This window comes from Mastigoproctus giganteus, chromosome 7 (assembly GCF_048544385.1).
Source record: "Mastigoproctus giganteus isolate SK-2022 chromosome 7, ASM4854438v1, whole genome shotgun sequence".
Taxonomy (NCBI): Eukaryota; Metazoa; Arthropoda; class Arachnida; order Uropygi; family Thelyphonidae; genus Mastigoproctus; species Mastigoproctus giganteus.
Window position 1 is genome coordinate 185,037,362 of NC_143581.1, and position 18,037 is coordinate 185,055,398.

At 39.3% G+C, this 18,037-nt stretch overlaps 1 protein-coding gene across 2 annotated transcripts in view; it reads right to left on the reverse strand.

Annotated features, from left to right (window-relative positions):
• Nucleotides 1-18,037, reverse strand: part of Rich (Guanine nucleotide exchange factor subunit Rich) — a 579,939-nt gene that overhangs the window by 263,777 nt on the left and 298,125 nt on the right. For both annotated transcript variants that reach the window (XM_090378010.1, XM_090378009.1), the window contains exon 19: nucleotides 4,199-4,333. In XM_090378010.1, coding sequence (XP_090234136.1) covers nucleotides 4,199-4,333 — 135 coding nt within the window. The remainder of the gene's footprint in view (nucleotides 1-4,198; nucleotides 4,334-18,037) is intronic.

Here is an 18,037-nt window from a genome sequence, read left to right on the forward strand (position 1 = left end):
AGACTGAACCAGAAGACCCAAGGTATTGAATCTCCTAAGAAGACTGAACCAGAAGACCCAAGGTATTGAATCTCCTACTGAATCTCCTAAGAAGACTGAACCAGAAGACCCAAGGTATTGAATCTCCTAAGAAGACTGAACCAGAAGACCCAAGGTATTGAATCTCCTACTGGATCCTTTTTCACCCAATAGCAAAGAAACACTTTGAAGTGAACAAAGTGAGCTTAATGACCTTGTACATTATTTATCTATCAAATTATTTTTTATTATTTATCTAACAAAGCAGCAGATAGAAATTTTTATATATTCATTCAATTCCATGAAAGAAGGGAATGGTCCTGCTTCATCCAAAGTAAGTTTAAAGGCAATTTTATTACAAATCTGAGATACAAAACCTTCAATACCTGTAGCCTATATTTAAGCTTTACCTTTTTATTGTTATATATTTTGTCATAGTGACCTAATTCGTTAGGACACTATGTCAAAATATACAACACTAAAAAGGTAAAGTTTAAATATGAGTAAAAAGGTTTATCGGTTTCACATAGCTAAAAACAGCAGGCATATGGTCATTGTCAGATAAAATCTGACTGAGTGCATAAGGCTCAGCCCAGAAGACTAAAGGCGATAAAATATAAAACACGCTCATCTCTGTAATGTGATTAACTACTCTAGTTATTCACATTACAGAATAACATTATTTTAACTGAGTTAATATATGATGAATGATTCAAAAGGTGCCAAAATTCTCATGCATAGCAGAGTCATCTGCCCTCAGCATCAATGCCATAACATAATTATGTCCTATGTGCATGCGAACTAGAACAACTTCCTCTCTATGGTTGGACTAATGTTATTAGTGGATTCCCCCCCAGGATTCAGTGCTGAGCCCACTGACCAGTACAATGCCAAAATGAAGAAACAGTACTCAGGCATGCTGGAGTCATAAAGCTCATTCAAAAACAGAGCCACTGCTATCAGTTTGACAGAAAAAAAAATTAATGTACAGTGCTTATTACACACTTTGATATCCCCTAGGAAATAATACTGATGAAGATATATCAGACTTAATGTCTGTAAGTTTGCAGATGATATCAAAGTTGGTAGAGTAGTTAATTACAGTGATCAGGATATGTTACTTCAATAATATTCAGAAAAATTAGCATATGGGCTGAGAAGTGCCAATTGAAGTTTAACAATGACAAATGCAAAGTACTGAATATGGGTAGCACTAACCTCAGATTAATATATCAACAGTGTGCTACCACACTTAGGGCAGTGGAGAATATAAAAGGCCTGGTGGTAATTGTGTAGTCAGATATGAAGTTTTCTGAACAGTGCAGACAGGTTGCCAGGACAGCTCATAGGGTTTTGTCAATGATATACAGGAAATTTGCAAACAGGAATAAACAGGTGATTACTCCATTGTATAAGACCATGGTTAGGCCACATCTTAAGTACTGCATACAGGTCCAGAAGCCTCATTTTAGGAAGGATTTTGATCTGCCAGAATGGATGCAGAGAAGAAGAGGAAAAAGGACTCTCTTACTAGGAAAGAAATTAGTTCTGCAAATTGCAACATCTGGAGACAAGGCATCCATGAGATGATCTGACTGAGTGTTTAAGGCCTTGAATGAATTGAGTAAGCTCAATACTGATCGAATGCTTTCTATTTCTCAGACTACACATATGAGGAAGGATGGTTGCAGGGCAAATGTGCAGAAATTTACTTTTCAGCAAAAGGTGGTTGATTGTTGGAACAAACTCCCATCCGGTGTTGCAGAGGTGGATGGACAGGCGAAACTAGAAGTGTTGGTTTTTTTTTGGCTGATGTGTAAGTTTACTTTCTTGCATCATTTGCCGCCACTACTACTACTACTACTACTAATAATAATACAATCCATATTCTTAACTAGTCATACTGGAAAATCCAGTTTCTTTTAGAGAGTAATGCTAACCAGCTGCAACCACAGAACTACTGTAAAAGCAGTGATGCCACATTCTTTTTGAAACAAAAGTTCCTAATTCCCTTACTTTTAACACTACAACTTTCTTAAACAATAGCTGTCAAATAACCTGGTAGTGACCTGCTTCATGTAAAACTTTTTAAAACCATTACTGTTCAGAATCAGTTAGCACATCAAACAAGATAGTCAGCCTATTCATTTAACTTAACCCATTGTAGGCTTTTGGTTATAGGAATTACATAGTATAACAGATCTATTATAAAAAAAAAGATCATCTGAATGATAAACTGAAGAATGACACACATTAGGAGGTCCATTCTGTATCACACTGGATATACCCAGTTGTATCGAATATGCTGATGAATTTCCAACTCCTTTGGATGATAGAAAACATACCCATAGGAATTTCTATTTCTTTATATTTGTTCTATATGAACACTTTTAGATTCATGTAACATCCCATCTATACGAGGTGTGACAATAAAGTTCCGAGAATAATTTTGTTTCCGTAAAAGTGGCCACCCTGTAAACCGTTACATCCTCCCACTGAGCAGCCTGAAACCCCCCGCTGCTCGAAAGTAAAACCTCACAAGATCCGGCCTTCTGTTACTCCCCAAAATTTTGTATTTGTGCCTGCTGGTTCACATCTGGTGAGTATGGGCTTGGCATACCCAGGGTCCTTAGCTGGATATCATCATTCTTCTCTTTCTTGATGATTCCATTCTACTTCTGACTCTTATTCTCTCTCTCACTCAGGGTAATTCAGAAATTTATTTATTTTTTTTTTTTGGCTGGTGCAGCATAAGCCTCAAGCTTCCTTGCACCATATGGGTAATGATAATAATACCTGCATGCAAAGGGTAAACGTCGTCAGTCGTTTCATTAATTGTACAAGTTGGTTCATGAAAAATGGAATGCAATTTAGAGCAAAGAGTTGTGATAAAATTTTTGGTGAAAAGTGGCAAATCATCAACAGATATTTATGAAAAGTTGACCAGAGTTTATGGAAATGATACCATGTTGAATACATGCATTTTCAATTGGGCAAAACAGTTCAAGAAGAATGTGAATGCGTCAAAGATGCTAAGCGTTGGGGGCATCCTTTCATAACTCGACATGATAAAAACATTGTTTGTGTGCGTGATCTTGTTCGAAGCAATAGGCAGTTAACCATAAGAATGATTGCTGAAAAAGAAAACATTAATCAGGAAAGTGTTAGATTAATTTTGACTGAAAATTTGCTGATGAGGAAAGCATGTGCAAAGCTGGTACCGAAAAAACTCTCTCATGAGCAGAAAGAAATTTGGTGTAGTGAAAGAGTTTTTAACTTCAAAATCGATCATAACATTACAGCACTCTTCCTATTCACCTGATTTGTCTCCTTGTGACTTCTTTTTACTTCTTCGACTAAAAGGAGTCACAAAGGGAATGCATTTTCAGTCAGTTTCTGAAATTCAGAGTAATGTTGTTGTTTGTTTGTTTATTTGGTTTTTAGGAGCATTAGCAACTAAGGCCATATTGCTCCGGGGATATGCGGTGGTCATTCCCTGACCTTTCTGCATCCTCCGTATTTGGTGGTCACAGGCTCGAACCCCGGTCTAATCAAGAAGCGTGTGCTATGCACTGCTGCTCCTGCCCACGTGGCTACGGAGGGGGCCTCAGAGTAATGTAATGCAGGTATTAAAACAGAACCAGAAATGTTACGATCAATGGATCCTATGCTGGAATGCATGTGTACGGTCTGAAGGGAACTACTTCAAAGGTGATGGCCTCACACCTGTATAATTTTCAAAATAAAATTTTTAAATGAATTATTCTCAAAGCTTTATTGTTGGAACCATGAAAGCTGTCTGTATGAAAGGAAACAACATGAAATAGTTCCATACAATTTGGAAATGTATAATATTCAAATCAGAATAATCATATAATTCTGTCTTTGGATTACTGAATTTATATGCAATTTGATACCATATCTTAATCTGAATAACATGGAAATTTTTGAAACTACATACCCATAACATTTCCCTGTAAAAGTGAAACCAACACAGTAAATAAGTTTACAAAACATTTTAGCAAAATAAAAAGAAGATCACGCCAATGTATCAGGAACATAAACCACTATATAGTCATAGATTTGGAAATGTATTAGATAATGGAATGAAAAAGTGATATTAATGTCACTAGTTTCATTAATTACAATATATGTCATTAATTTCAATGTTATTACAGACCCTCATTCCATTAGCACCACATGCGATCCACAATGCTTCTGTGAGATGAGCAGCTTCTTGTCCAGTACGTGCTGACATCCAGAAATTTTCTACATTAGATGCCAGTACTGTAGGTGCACTATACGATGGCACTTTCTTAAAAAAAAAATTTTTCAAAAGAAATTTATAAGTTAATGCAATTAACTTAAACTACACTTATAATTAGTTAATATACATTTAAACTTTATTTATTTGGGAAAAAAAAAAAAACTCTCAATCAAAAATGACTAAACATCAACACTACTTTGAAGCAGAGGTTAAGATTTTATAAAAATCTTTGAAGTGGACTAATGTTTATGAAATAAACATTAGTCCACTTCAAAAATCATAAAATGTTTATGATTACTGTAATTAAATTATCACCTCTGCTCTGATCTTGTTTTATTCTTTTTTATGCAACATTTTTTTATAAAATAGTAAAAAAATTATAACAAAGCTACTGGAAGTTCTTAAATTATATATATATATATCTCCTTATCCTAATTTATTTGTATGGTTATATAAATATATATATATATATATATATATATAGTAAAGAATAATTGTATTAAGAAGCTAATTAATCACGGGGGTGGAATGTGCCTGTACGAAAAAGAAGATAACATAGCTTATGGTTCAGGGACACTGCATTAGCAAAACGTACCCTACAGCCATAATGTGTACATATATATAAAGTATATTGTATGTAGAAAGTGTGAAGAAGATTTTGATTTAAACCTAGTGAATATACGGTATACACTGTGAGCGATATATGGTATGAAAAAGAAGAAGAAATAGACAGGAAATTAAAAATAAAGATAAGAAGTGAAAGGGCGAACAAAATAAGATAACATTGCGGTGTCTTTCACAATCTCAGTGTCATCATCAGTGACCCCTTGCACCAAGTGACTTTTTTCTTTTTTTTTTTTCTTGGCAATGTACTGCTTTCTATCTATATTTTATTTAACATTGTTGTCCCACTGGGCCAATACTATTTATAAATTATATTTTATCATTATTATTCTTACTACTACCAATTATTATTAGTTTGTATGTATGAGATATGTTCTCTGTCCCAAATATATTGTCACAGTTGCAGTCTGCCAATTTCATGATAATGAAAAGACAGGATGATGATGTTTAAAGCACTGTTTTCTGTTTTTATCTTTCCTTAGCTTTTTATGCTGATTTTTTTTTTTTTGTTGTTTAATACGAAATTTTCTAAAAACCTATGCATCAACACTGACACTGTAATTATGTAGATGCAATTTTTTATATTGAATGTATATCTTATTATTTCTTTTATCTTACTTATACTTTCCTTTCTTTTTACTACCTTTAGGTTGGCACCCTGTACAATGAACATCTCAACCTCCCATCTTTATACGAATTTCAAGTTTTAATTCACAATATTATGTGTGTAGGTATATGTACAAGGTGCATTCAAGTTATAAAATTTAAGTCTCCAAATTTTTATCTCAAAAAATATATGCAATGGGCTGCTTTTAGTCCAACTGCCAATTACTTCTAAATGTTTCCAAAAGATGGCAGCACAATGCAGTCACTGATTTCAGCACCCTAAACAGTATACTATGTCTATAATACTTAAAATGGCATCCTTCGCTCATCAAGAATGTGTCATTATTGTATTTTTGCATCTCACTGGGAAAAGACAAATTCAAATCCATCAAGAAATAGAAGTGTGTCCTGTAGGCCTTATGGATGTGAAAAATGTTCATAGCTGGGTACGTAAGTTTTGTAAAGGATGGGAGCTCTGCAAAAACAAAGCAAGACATCAAATCAATTGTTTGGGGCCAACACCCAATGGGTTGAGGAAATTATTTTGGATGACAGAAGATCCACAGTGGATGAAATTGCAACAGCTACAGCCATTTCTGTTGTATCCATGCATGCCATAGTTCACGAAGATCTCAGAATGAGCAAGGTGTCAACTCAGTGGATTTCAAGGCAGCTTTTCCCAGGAACAAAAAGACAATAGTGTAAACTTGTGTGAAGTAGTGCTCATTTCAGATGCTGCAGTCAATGGATCTTTCCTTTCCTTGATTGTCATGATGGATGAGACATGGGTTTCACTCTTCAGTCCAGAAATGAAACATCAGTCTATCCAATGGAAGCACATTGGTTCACCACTACCTCAAAAGTTCCATGCGGCTGTTAAATGCAGTGAAAATGATGGTTTCTGTTTTCTGAGATATTGCTGGAATAATCCTTACACATTATACACCCAAGGGCACTATGGTGACAGGAAATCCATACGCAGTTCTGAAGAAAAAATTCCTCCAGGTACTTCAGAAAAACTGTCCATACACTGATCACATTCGCTTCCATCAGGACAGCACTTCACTCCATCATTCTGGAAATGTGCAAAATAATTTTTTAAAGAAAACCACACTGAGGTTATCCCACATTCTCCATACTCACCCGACCTTGCACCAAGTGACTTGTGGTTGTTCCGAACAATGAAGGATGCTCTTTGTAGTAGATGATTTCCTAGCCAAAAAGCAGCTGCTTCTGCCATTTATCACTGGGCCAAACATAGCTCCAAAGGAAGCTTTGCCACAGCCTTCACTTAGAAGAATGGGTGTGAAAAATATGTGCAGTTTCTGGCAGACTATCTTGCAAAGTAATGCAAGTGTCAAATCTGTATTTTGTGTACTTTATGAGAAATAGATTTGGAGACCTTACAACTTGAATACATCTCATATACAGGGTGTTTCAGTTAAACGCTTCAGAACTTCTAAGAGGGGTAGGGTACATCCTGACAACTCGAAATCATATAGCAATGTGGGGTCGGAAATGCTTTCCTGAAGCGGTATTGTACACAGAAGTCGTCGTGCGACGTCGTGCAGCACAGATTCGATTTTCGGTCAATGTATGGGCCGGTATTATGGGAGATCACCTCATCGGACCTTACCTGTTACCGTGTCGTCTAACCGGACCTATCTACTTGATCTTTCTGCAGCAAGTATTGCCACAACTTTTGAGAGATGAACAGATTTCTGCATCGACGCAACAGACAATGTGGTTCCAACACGATGGAGCCCCTGCCCATTATAGCGGAGATGTTCGTAACTACCTGGATGTCACATTTGGTCAACAGTGGATCGGACGTGGTGGTCCCGTGCGTTGGCCTGCTCGGTCACCCGACCTATCATGTCTTGATTTTTATTTCTGGGGTCATATGAAATCGCTAGTTTATGACACCCCTGTTGACAATGCTGAGGAGCTGGTTGCAAGAATCGCAGTAGCTGCCGAAGAAATTCGAAATTCGCCTGGAGTATTCCAGAATGTTCGGATGTCCATGCGTCGGAGATGTGAGGTGTGCATTGTAGCCCGTGGAAGAAACTTCGAACACTTACTTTAATCCATGTACCTTTTGCTTCTTTTCATGTATTATTAAAACGATTTCTCACTTACGGTCTCTTTTCTTTATGGTGCTTCTGTGTACAACACCGTTTCAGGAAACCATTTCCGACCCCACATTGCTATATGATTTCGAGTTGTCAGGATGTACCCTACCCCTCTTAGAAGTTCTGAAATGTTTAACTGAAACACCCTGTATATAGATATATAGTGTTACAACTGTGTTGGGATACAAGTTTGGGGTTAAAATTTTGTACTGAAATTGAATATGAATCATGACTCAGACCAGAGCAGCAAAGCAAAAGGCTCAAGCTAAATGGAGTGCTGTGGCTCAGGGGAGAACTGGGGGGGGGCGCAGTTGTCCTCTGTACCACAGCCTTTTAAAATGCACTGCTTGCTTGATGTTTGTGGAGCAATCAGTTACGGGACATGATATTGCCAAGGGGGATGTCGTTGTGTGCGCGCGATGTAAGGAGTGTGGCGAAATGAGGCGACAAAATTTTAAGGGCACAAAAGGTGATATAGTTGTACACATTGGCACTAATGATATTAAGAGTAGGAGACCAGCGGAATTACTTAACAAGTACAGGTCACTGTTGAAAAAAAGCCGTGAAGTAGGGTTGAATTTGAAAGTGTCTGCAATTCTGCCCAGACACGATAGGAGGGAGTATATGATGAGAGCCTTGTCAATCAATTCGGCCCTGGAAAGATTGTGCAAGGCTCAAGGGGTAGAATTTTTTTCAGCCTAGTCTGTACTTGTTAACAGGACAGATTGCTTCTACAGGGATGGGATACACTTAAATAGAAAGAGTGCAAGAATATTTGCTGATGCCATCGAGGCAGTGTTAGGTGGGTCGGAAAACTGCTAGCTTGGGGGGAGACAAAGACAAATAGATTAACAGTAGCCACTGGCAGAGGTGAAAGAGATTCTTGCACTGCTTCTATTGGAATGAGCAGAAGCCTGAAAAACAATATGCAGGATATTTCAGAGACTGCTGGAAGTCATTGCGGTACAAGTAACCACACGGGTTGTGTTAGGGTAGCTAAGAATAGAAACAGGTGCATGTATACTTGCGTGTACACCAATGCTAGGAGTTTAGTAAATAGATTTGATGAATTTGAGGTTTTGCTCAAAACATCAAAGGCAGATATTGTTGGGATATCAGAGACATGGTGTCACACAGATATAAGGAATGCGGAACTGGAATTTGGGGAGTACAACGTCTACAGAAAGGATAGACAGGATAGGAAGGGAGGAGGGGTTATGCTATTAGTTAAAAAACACATAAAATCCAAGGAAGTGAAGCCAGTCGACATTGATGGACAGGGCAGTGTCGAGTTAGTTTGGTGTGACATAAGCATGGGTAAATCAAAATTGAGAGTAGGAGTGTTCTATAGGCCTAATGACTCTGATGAATATAATAAGATACTGTACAGGGAAATAGAATGGGCCAGTAAATCAGAGTGTCTTATAATGGGGGATTTTAATTTCCCAGATATTGACAGGAATTTGTGGGTTGGTCACACACACACTAGCAAGGCTTTTGTGGATTTATTGGATGATTGTTTTCTACACCAGCATGTTCGGGAGGCAACTAGAGAGAGTAATACTCTTGATCTGATTACCAGTAGTGATTCTTCATGCATTAAGAATCTGCAGATAAAGGAACCACTAGGTGGCAGTGATCACAGTGTGCTGAAGTGGGATTTACTCAAGGAGGTAACTACCATCAGAGGGTAAAGGGAAGGGGTTTTGCTTTTGTAAAGGCGACTATGATGGGCTGAGCCAGTATTTAAATTCTATACAGTGGCACCAACTGGTGATGTTACCAACAGCAAATTCAAAATGGGAAGCATTCAAGGAACTAACCTTGGAAGCTACCAGGCTTTACATACAACCAAGAAATATTGTTCAGGGTTCAGGCCTAAATGGTTGTCAGATGAACTAATGAGACATATGGCAGAGAAGAAAAATGCATGGGATACATACAAATTAATGGGTGACATGGAAGCCTATGATAGATATAAGTTGGTCTGTAACCAAGTCACAAAGGAGATTACGCAGGCAAAGGCAGGTTATGAGAAATCCTTGGCAAAGGATGCAAAGAAAAACAGAAAAGAGTTCTTTACCTATTTAAACTCAAGAAGGAAAGGGATGAATCAGATTGGTCCACTGGATGTTGATGGTTCAACAGTTGAGGATCCTGTTCAGGTGGCTAACAATCTAAACGAGTATTTTGCATCTACATTCACACATGAGGAGTTATGCAGGAAGGGGAATGTCGTAGGTGAAGTAAACATTGGCAGTGAGCTAGATGATTTTCTAATAACTGAGAGGAAAGTGGAGGAGAAATTGTTGAGGATAAACATAAAAAAGGCACCCGGGGTGGATGGGATCTATCCAGTTATATTAAAGGAGGCAGCAAAGGAAGTAAGCAAACCCTTAGCCATAATTATGAGAGCTTCTTTGGACTCAGGGGAGGTACCCATGGACTGGAGATGTGCAAATGTAACCCCAATTCACAAAGGAGGATCAAAGGGCAACACAAGTAATTATAGACCTGTTAGTTTAACTTCGGTTCCAGGAAAATTAATGGAGGCACTGGTTAAAGAAACACTGCAGGATCATCTGGACACGAATTCGGTTATAGCTCAGACACAGCATGGTTTTGTTAAGGGCAGGTCTTGTCTGACCAATTTGATTGGATACTATGATGGAGTCACAAAAGAACTGGATGCAGGGAATAAATCTGACATTATATATTTGGATCTTAGAAAGGCTTTTGATACTGTTGCGCATGGAAGACTTCTGCACAAATTGGAGCAGTGTGGCACTGGAGGCAAATTGCTGCTGTGGATAAAGGGGTGGCTGAGGGGGAGAAGACAGAGTAGTAATCAATGGACACTGCTCATTGTGGACTAATGTTATTAGTGGAGTCCCTCAGGGTTCAGTATTGGGTCCATTATTGTTTTCTGTATTTATAAATGATATTGATGATGGTATATCATGCTTAATGTCCAAGTTTGCAGACGATACGAAGGTTGGCAGGGTTGTCAAGGACACTACTGACACTATGCTGCTGCAACAGGATCTGGAAAGGTTGAGCAGATGGTCTGAGAGGTGGCAAATGAAGTTTAACATTGACAAATGTAAAGTACTACATATGGGAAACAGCAACCCCAGAGCAACGTATCAACTCTGTGGTACTACACTGACAGTGGTAGAGAATGAAAGGGACCTGGGGGTGGTTGTGCAGGCAGATATGAAGTTCTCTGAGCAGTGCAGATGGGCTGCAAGAGTAGCTCATGGTGTATTGTCAATGATATATAGCAATTTTTCTAGCAGGGATAAGGAGGTGATTATTCCCTTGTATAAGGCATTGGTCAGGCCACACCTTGAGTACTGTATACAGGTCTGGAGGCCTCATTTCAAGAAGGATGTAGAGCTGCTGGAACGAGTACAGAGAAGGGCAACAAGAAAAGTGAATGGAACAAAGGGTTGCTCTTATGAAGAAAGGCTTAAGTTTTGCAAAATACAGAGTCTGGAGACTAGGCATCGGCGAGGTGATCTGATAGAGGTGTATAAGGCTTTGAATGGCTTGAGCATGCTCAATGCCGATGGGATTCTTCCTCTTGCTCAGAATAATCATCTGAGAGGGCATAAATTCAAATTGAGGAAGGTCGGATGTCAGATAGATGTGTGGAAATTTGCCTTTAGCCAGAGAGCAGTTGGTTTGTGGAATAGACTTCCATCACTTGTTGAAGTTGATAGCCTAAACAAATTTAAGGCTCAGCTGGACAGGTATTTCGAACGAATGGAGGGGTGAAATGGCAGTAGTGGTTGTGCTTTTTTTTTTTTTTTTTTTTTTTGGCTGATGTTGAATAAGCTTGCTTTCTTGCATCATATGCCTCTACTAATGCTAATGCTAACTCAGCATTGTTATGGGCCTATACGAGAGGTTGAAGGACAGGGTGGATGCCCTCGAAGGATCTAAATTGAGGAACCCATCAAGCGCTCAGCTGCCCACTTCAACGCAAGAGATTGCACTTGATCATCACGCAACACAGCGGCAACCCCCAAGGCAGAATGTGCTGGTCGAACAGGAACTAGTAGTCGTTGGTGACTCTATTGTCAGGGAAGCGGGAAACATACTATGTAAAAAGGATAGATGGAACAGGACCAGGGTATGTCTGACAGGGGCAAAGGCTGATGACCCTGAAGACCAGATATTATCTTTTAAGGGCACAAAGGGTGATATTGTTGTACACGGTAGCACTAATGATATTAACAGTAGGAGACCGGAAGAATTACTTAACAAGTACAGGTCACTGTTCAAAAAAAGCCGTGAATTAGGGTTGAATTTGAAAGTGTCTGCAATTCTGCCCAGACATGATAGGAGGGAGTATATGATGAGAGCTTTGTCGATCAATTCGGCCTTGGAAAGTTTCTGCAAAGCTCAAGGGGTAGAATTTTTTTCAGCCTGGTCTATACTTTTTAACAGGAGAGATTGCTTCTGCAGGGATGGGATACACTTATATAAAAAGGGTGCAAGAATATTTGCTGATGCTATGGAGGCAATGTTAGGTGGGTCGGAAAACTGCTAGCTTGTGGGGTACAAGGACTAATAGATTAATAGTAGCCACTGGCAGAGATGAAAGTGATTTCTGCACTGCTTCTATTGGAATGAGCAGAAGCCTGAAAAACAATATGCAGGATATTTCAGAGACTGCTGGAAGTCATTGCGGTACAAGTAACCACACGGGTTGTGTTAGGGTAGCTAAGAATAGAAACAGGTGCATGTATACTTGCGTGTACACCAATGCTAGGAGTTTAGTAAATAGATTTGATGAATTTGAGGTTTTGCTCAAAACATCAAAGGCAGATATTGTTGGGATATCAGAGACATGGTGTCACACAGATATAAGGAATGCGGAACTGGAATTTGGGGAGTACAACGTCTACAGAAAGGATAGACAGGATAGGAAGGGAGGAGGGGTTATGCTATTAGTTAAAAAACACATAAAATCCAAGGAAGTGAAGCCAGTCGACATTGATGGACAGGGCAGTGTCGAGTTAGTTTGGTGTGACATAAGCATTGGGCGATCAAAATTGAGAGTAGGAGTGTGTTACAGACCTAATGACTCTGATGAGTATAATTATTAACTGTACAGGGAAATAGAGTGGGCCAGTAAATCAGAGAGTCTTATAATGGGGGATTTTAATTTCCCAGATAGTGACTGAAATTTATGGGTTGGTCACTCGCACACTAGCAAGGATTTTGTGGATTTATTGGATGATTGTTTTCTACATCAGCATGTTCGGGAGGCAACCAGAGGGAGTAATACTCTTGATCTGATTATCAGTAGTGATTCTTAATGCATTAAGAATCTGCAGATAAAGGAACCACTAGGTGGCAGTGATCACAGTGTGCTGAAGTGGGATTTACTCAAAGAGGTAACTACCATCAGGGGTAAAGGGAAGGGTTTTTGCTTTTGTAAAGGTGACTACGGTGGTCTGAGACAGTATTTAAATTCTATATGGTGGGACCAACTGATGATGTTACCAACAGCAAATTCAAAATGGGAAGCATTCAAAGAATTTATCTTGGAAGCTACTAGGCTCTAAATACCAACTAATAAATATTGTTCAAGGTTTAGGCCTAAATGAATGTCAGATGAACTAATGAGCCATGTGGCAGAGAAGAAAAATGCACGGGTGACATGGAAGCCTATGATAGATATAAGCTGGTCTGTTTTTTTTTTTTTTTTGTATTAGTTGTTGGCGCATCAGCTTCTACGGCCATATGCAGCTCCCGAAGTTTTTGCATTTTACTGTGATCCAAGCCCGAGGTGGGAATCGAACCTGCGACCTTTGGGTTGCCAGGTAGGCACTTTACCTACCTGGCTAGCCCGGTCGGCCGCTGGTCTGTAACCAAATCACAAAGGAGATTACGCAGGCAAAGGCAGGTTATGAGAAATCCTTGGCAAAGGATGCAAAGAAAAACAGAAAAGAGTTCTTTACCTATTTAAACTCAAGAAGGAAAGGGATGAATCAGATTGGTCCACTGGATGTTGATGGTTCAACAGTTGAGGATTCTGCTCAGGTGGCTAACAATCTAAACAAGTATTTTGCATCTACAGTCACCCATGAGGAGTTATTCAGCAAGGGGAATGCCACAGATGAGTTAAACTATTGGCAGTGAGCTGGATGATTTTGTAATAACTGAGAGGAAAATGGAGGAGAAATTGTTGAAGATAAACATAAAAAAGGCACCCGGCGTGGACAGGATCTATCCAGTTATATTAAAGGAGGCAGCAAAGGAAGTAAGCAAACCCTTAGCCATAATTATGAGAGCTTCTTTGGACTTAGGGGAGGTACCCATGGACTGGAGATGTGCAAATGTGACTCCAATTCACAAAGGAGGATCAAAGGGCAAACAAAGGTAATTATAGACCTGTTAGTTTAACTTCTGTTCCAGGAAAATTAATGGAGGCACTAGTTACAGAAGTACTGCAGGATCATCTAGACAAGACTTCAATTACAGCTCGGACACAGCATGGTTTTGTTAAGTGAAAGTCTTGCCTGACCAATTTGATTGGATACTATGATGTGGTCACAAAGGAACTGGATGCAGGGAATAACTTTGATATCATATATTTGGATCTTAGAAAGGCTTTTGATACTGTTGCACATGGAAGACTGCTGCACAAATTGGAGCAGTGTAGCATTAGAGGCAAATTGCTGCTATGGTTAGAGGGATGGTTGAGTGGGAGAAGACAGAGAGTAGTAATCAATGGACACTGCTCATCGTGGACTAATGTTATTAGTGGAGTCCCTCAGGGTTCAGCATTGGGTCCATTGTTGTTTTCTGTATTTATAAATGATATTGATGATGGTATATCAAGCTTAATGTCCAAGTTTGCAGACAATATCAAGGTTGGCAGGGTTGTTAAGGACACTAATGACAGTACGCTGCTGCAACAGGATCTAAAAAAGCTGAGCAGATGGGCTGAGAGGTGGCAAATGAAGTTTAACATTGACAAATGTAAAGTACTACATATGGGAAGCAGCAACCCCAGAGTGATGTATCAACTCTGTGGTACTACACTTGTTTGTTTGTTTGTTTTGGTTTTATTGACGCATTAGCTACTAAGGCTATAATGCGCCAAGTGGTACTACACTGACAGTGGTAGAGAATGAAAGGGACCTGGGGTAATTGTGCAGGCAGATTGAAGTTTTCTGAGCAGTGCAGACAGTCTGCAAGAGTAGCTCATGGTGTCTTGTCAATGATATACAGGAATTTTTCTAGCAGGGATAAGGAGGTGATTATCCCCTTATATAAGACAATAGTCAGACGACACGTTGAGTACTATATACAGGTCTGGAGGCCTCATTTTAAGAAGAATGTAGAGCTGTTGGAGTGAGTACAGAGAAGGGCAACAAGATTAGTGAATGGAACAAAGGGTTGTCCTTATGAAGAAAGGCTTAAATTTTGAAAATTACAGTATCTGGAGACTAGGCACCTGCGAGGTGATCTGATTTAGGTGTATAAAAATCATCTCCGTAGCCAGGTGGGCAGGAGCAGCAGTGCGTAGCACAAGCTTCTTGATCAGACCGGGGGTTCGAGCCCGTGACCACCAAATACGGAAGATGCGGAAAGGTCAGGGAATGACCACCGCATATCCCGGAGCAATATGGCCTTAGTTGCTAATGCTCCTAAAAACCAAATAACAAACAAACAAACCGTGACATGAATAATTTCGTTATCTCTGTCCTCGGAGGTGCTACAGTGGGACCAAACCCTATCTACTAAAGCCTTGACAACACTACCCTTGTGTTGGCTGGCTTGTGCCGAGGTATAATGAGTATATTGACCTCGGTACATGGGCGTTCTAAACACCTTGGTCTTGAGCCTACAACCATCTCTAATAACCAACACGTCAAGGAATGGTAGGGTTCCCTCTGCTTCCACCTCCAAAGTAAATTAAATAAAAGGGGAGAAGCTATTAAGGACATCAAGTATCTGATCCTCCCTCCCATTTTGTATAATAAAAAAAAAATTTTCTGTTTATTCTCCGGGACGACCAAACAGTCAGAGGAGTTCACAAGATAGACAGAATACAAGAAACAGCACCGTATTCAGTAGTCACGGGCTTGAACCCCGGTCACTCAAGGCACGTGTACTTATGCACCCGCGCGCCTGACCACTAGGCTACGGCGGCCTTCTATAATGGTGAATGTGTCATCAACAAATCTTTTCCATTTATGCATGGGAAATTCCAAACCCTACGGAGGTTCGTTTGTTCGTTATTTGGTTTTTAGGAGCATTAGCAACTAAGGCCATATTGCTCCGGGATATGCGGTGGTCATTCCTTGACCTTTCCGCATACTCCGTATTTGGTGGTGACGGGCTCGAACCCCGGTCTAATCAAGAAGCATGTGCTACGCACTGCTGCTCCTTCCCACCTGGCTACGGAGGCGCCCTACCCTACGGAGGATGCGAAAAGGTCAGGGAATGACCACCGCATATCCCCGGAGCAATATGGCCTTAGTTGCTAATGCTCCTAAAAACCATATAACAAACAAACAGATGTATAAAGCCTTGAATGGCTTGAGCATGCTTAATGCTGATGGAATTCTTCCTCTTGGTCAGAATAATCATCTGAGAGGGCATAAATTCAAATTGAAAGACAGATGTAGGATAGATGTACGGAAGTCTGCCTTTAGCCAGCAGGTGGTTGGTTGATGGAACAGAGTTCCATCCTTTGTTGTGGAAGTTGATAGCCTAAATAAATTTAAGGCTGAGCTGGACAGGTATTTGGAACGAATGGAGGGGTGAAATGGGAGCGTTTTTTTTTTATTTATTTATTTTTTTTTATTTGGCTGATGCTGCATCAGCTTGTTTTCTTGCATCGTATGCCTCTACTAATGCTAATGCTAATACAAAGGTTGGCAGGGTGGTCAATGAATCAGGATAAGCTACTGCAACAAGTAAAAAAATTAGGCAGATGGGCTAAGAAATGGCAGCTGAAGTTTAACACTGACAAATGCATATAGGCAGCAGTAATCCCAAATTAATGTACCAACTATGTGTTACTAATCAGGGTAGTAGAATATGGAAAAGACCTGGGGGGTAATTGTGCAAGCAGTTATGAAGTTCTCTGAGCAATGTATACAGGCTTCCAGGACAGCTCAGTGAGTTTTTAAACGATATACAGAAACTATGTTAGAAGCAACGAGGAGGTGATTATCCCACTGTACAATGCAACAATTAGGCCACATCTCGAGTACTGCATATATGTCTGGAGGCCTCGTTTTAGGAAGGATGTAGATCTGGTGGGACAGGTATAGAGAAGGGCAATAAGACTGGTGAAGGGAATGAAAGGTGGTCTTACCAAGAAAGGCTTCAGTTTCACTGTGACAGGACTCTAGGCATTTGCAAGATGACCTGATTGAGGTGTTTAGGGCTTTGAATGGATTGATCAAGCTCAACGCTGATGGCATTCTTTCTCTTGCTCAGACTACGCAGATGAGGGGGCATAAATCCAAATTAAGGAAGGATGGTTGATTGTTGGAACAAACTTCCATCTGTTGTGGTATCAGGTAGTTTGTATAAATTCATGGAAGAACTAAAATTATTGGACAGAATGGGCAAGTGATGCGATTTTTTTTTTTTTTTTTTTTTGCTGATGCTTTATAAGCTTGCTTTTTTGCATCATATGCCACTATCATTACTAAGAAGACGACTTGTTACGTTCTGGATGAAATGTATCAAGTGAAATGGAATGTATAGGAATACCAGCGCAGATTTCGTTGTAGCGCCGTTTATAAATTGAAAAAAAAAAAAATTAAAAATTAACTGCGTTACGCACCAATACATTTGATATGGTATATAAGTATGTATTATAATGCCAGCACATAGGCCAATGCGTTGTGGATTCAAGGCCATTCCGACCGTTGTAAAAACTCCCATTATATATGGACTCTGCTAGCATTCATACATTAGTAAACACTCTAGATTCCAAGCAAGCTGTACAAATATTTTTCTCTGTGTATTTTTATTAAAGATTACTTTTTAAAAATGTTACACCTTTATACGCAAATATGAGTAGAAAGAAGAAATGTAATGCTGCTGAGTGTTCTTCTAGATCCAAACATCGAACGAGGTATGAAAGTAAGGCAGGTGTTGCAAAATGACATTCAATGTTATAAAGAGATGTATGCAGATAAAAAGAAGAAAAAACTGTGCAAACTAAGCTAATCAGTTATTTTTCAAAAAAAAATACAGTACATACTTCACTTATATTCTTTTGGTATATACATATCACAATAAAAATTCTTTTGGTATGTACATACCACAATAAAAATCATTTCTACTGTACTTACTAGTATTTTTCATTTTTATCATTTTAGTTTCTTTTTTTTGCAAGAATTTC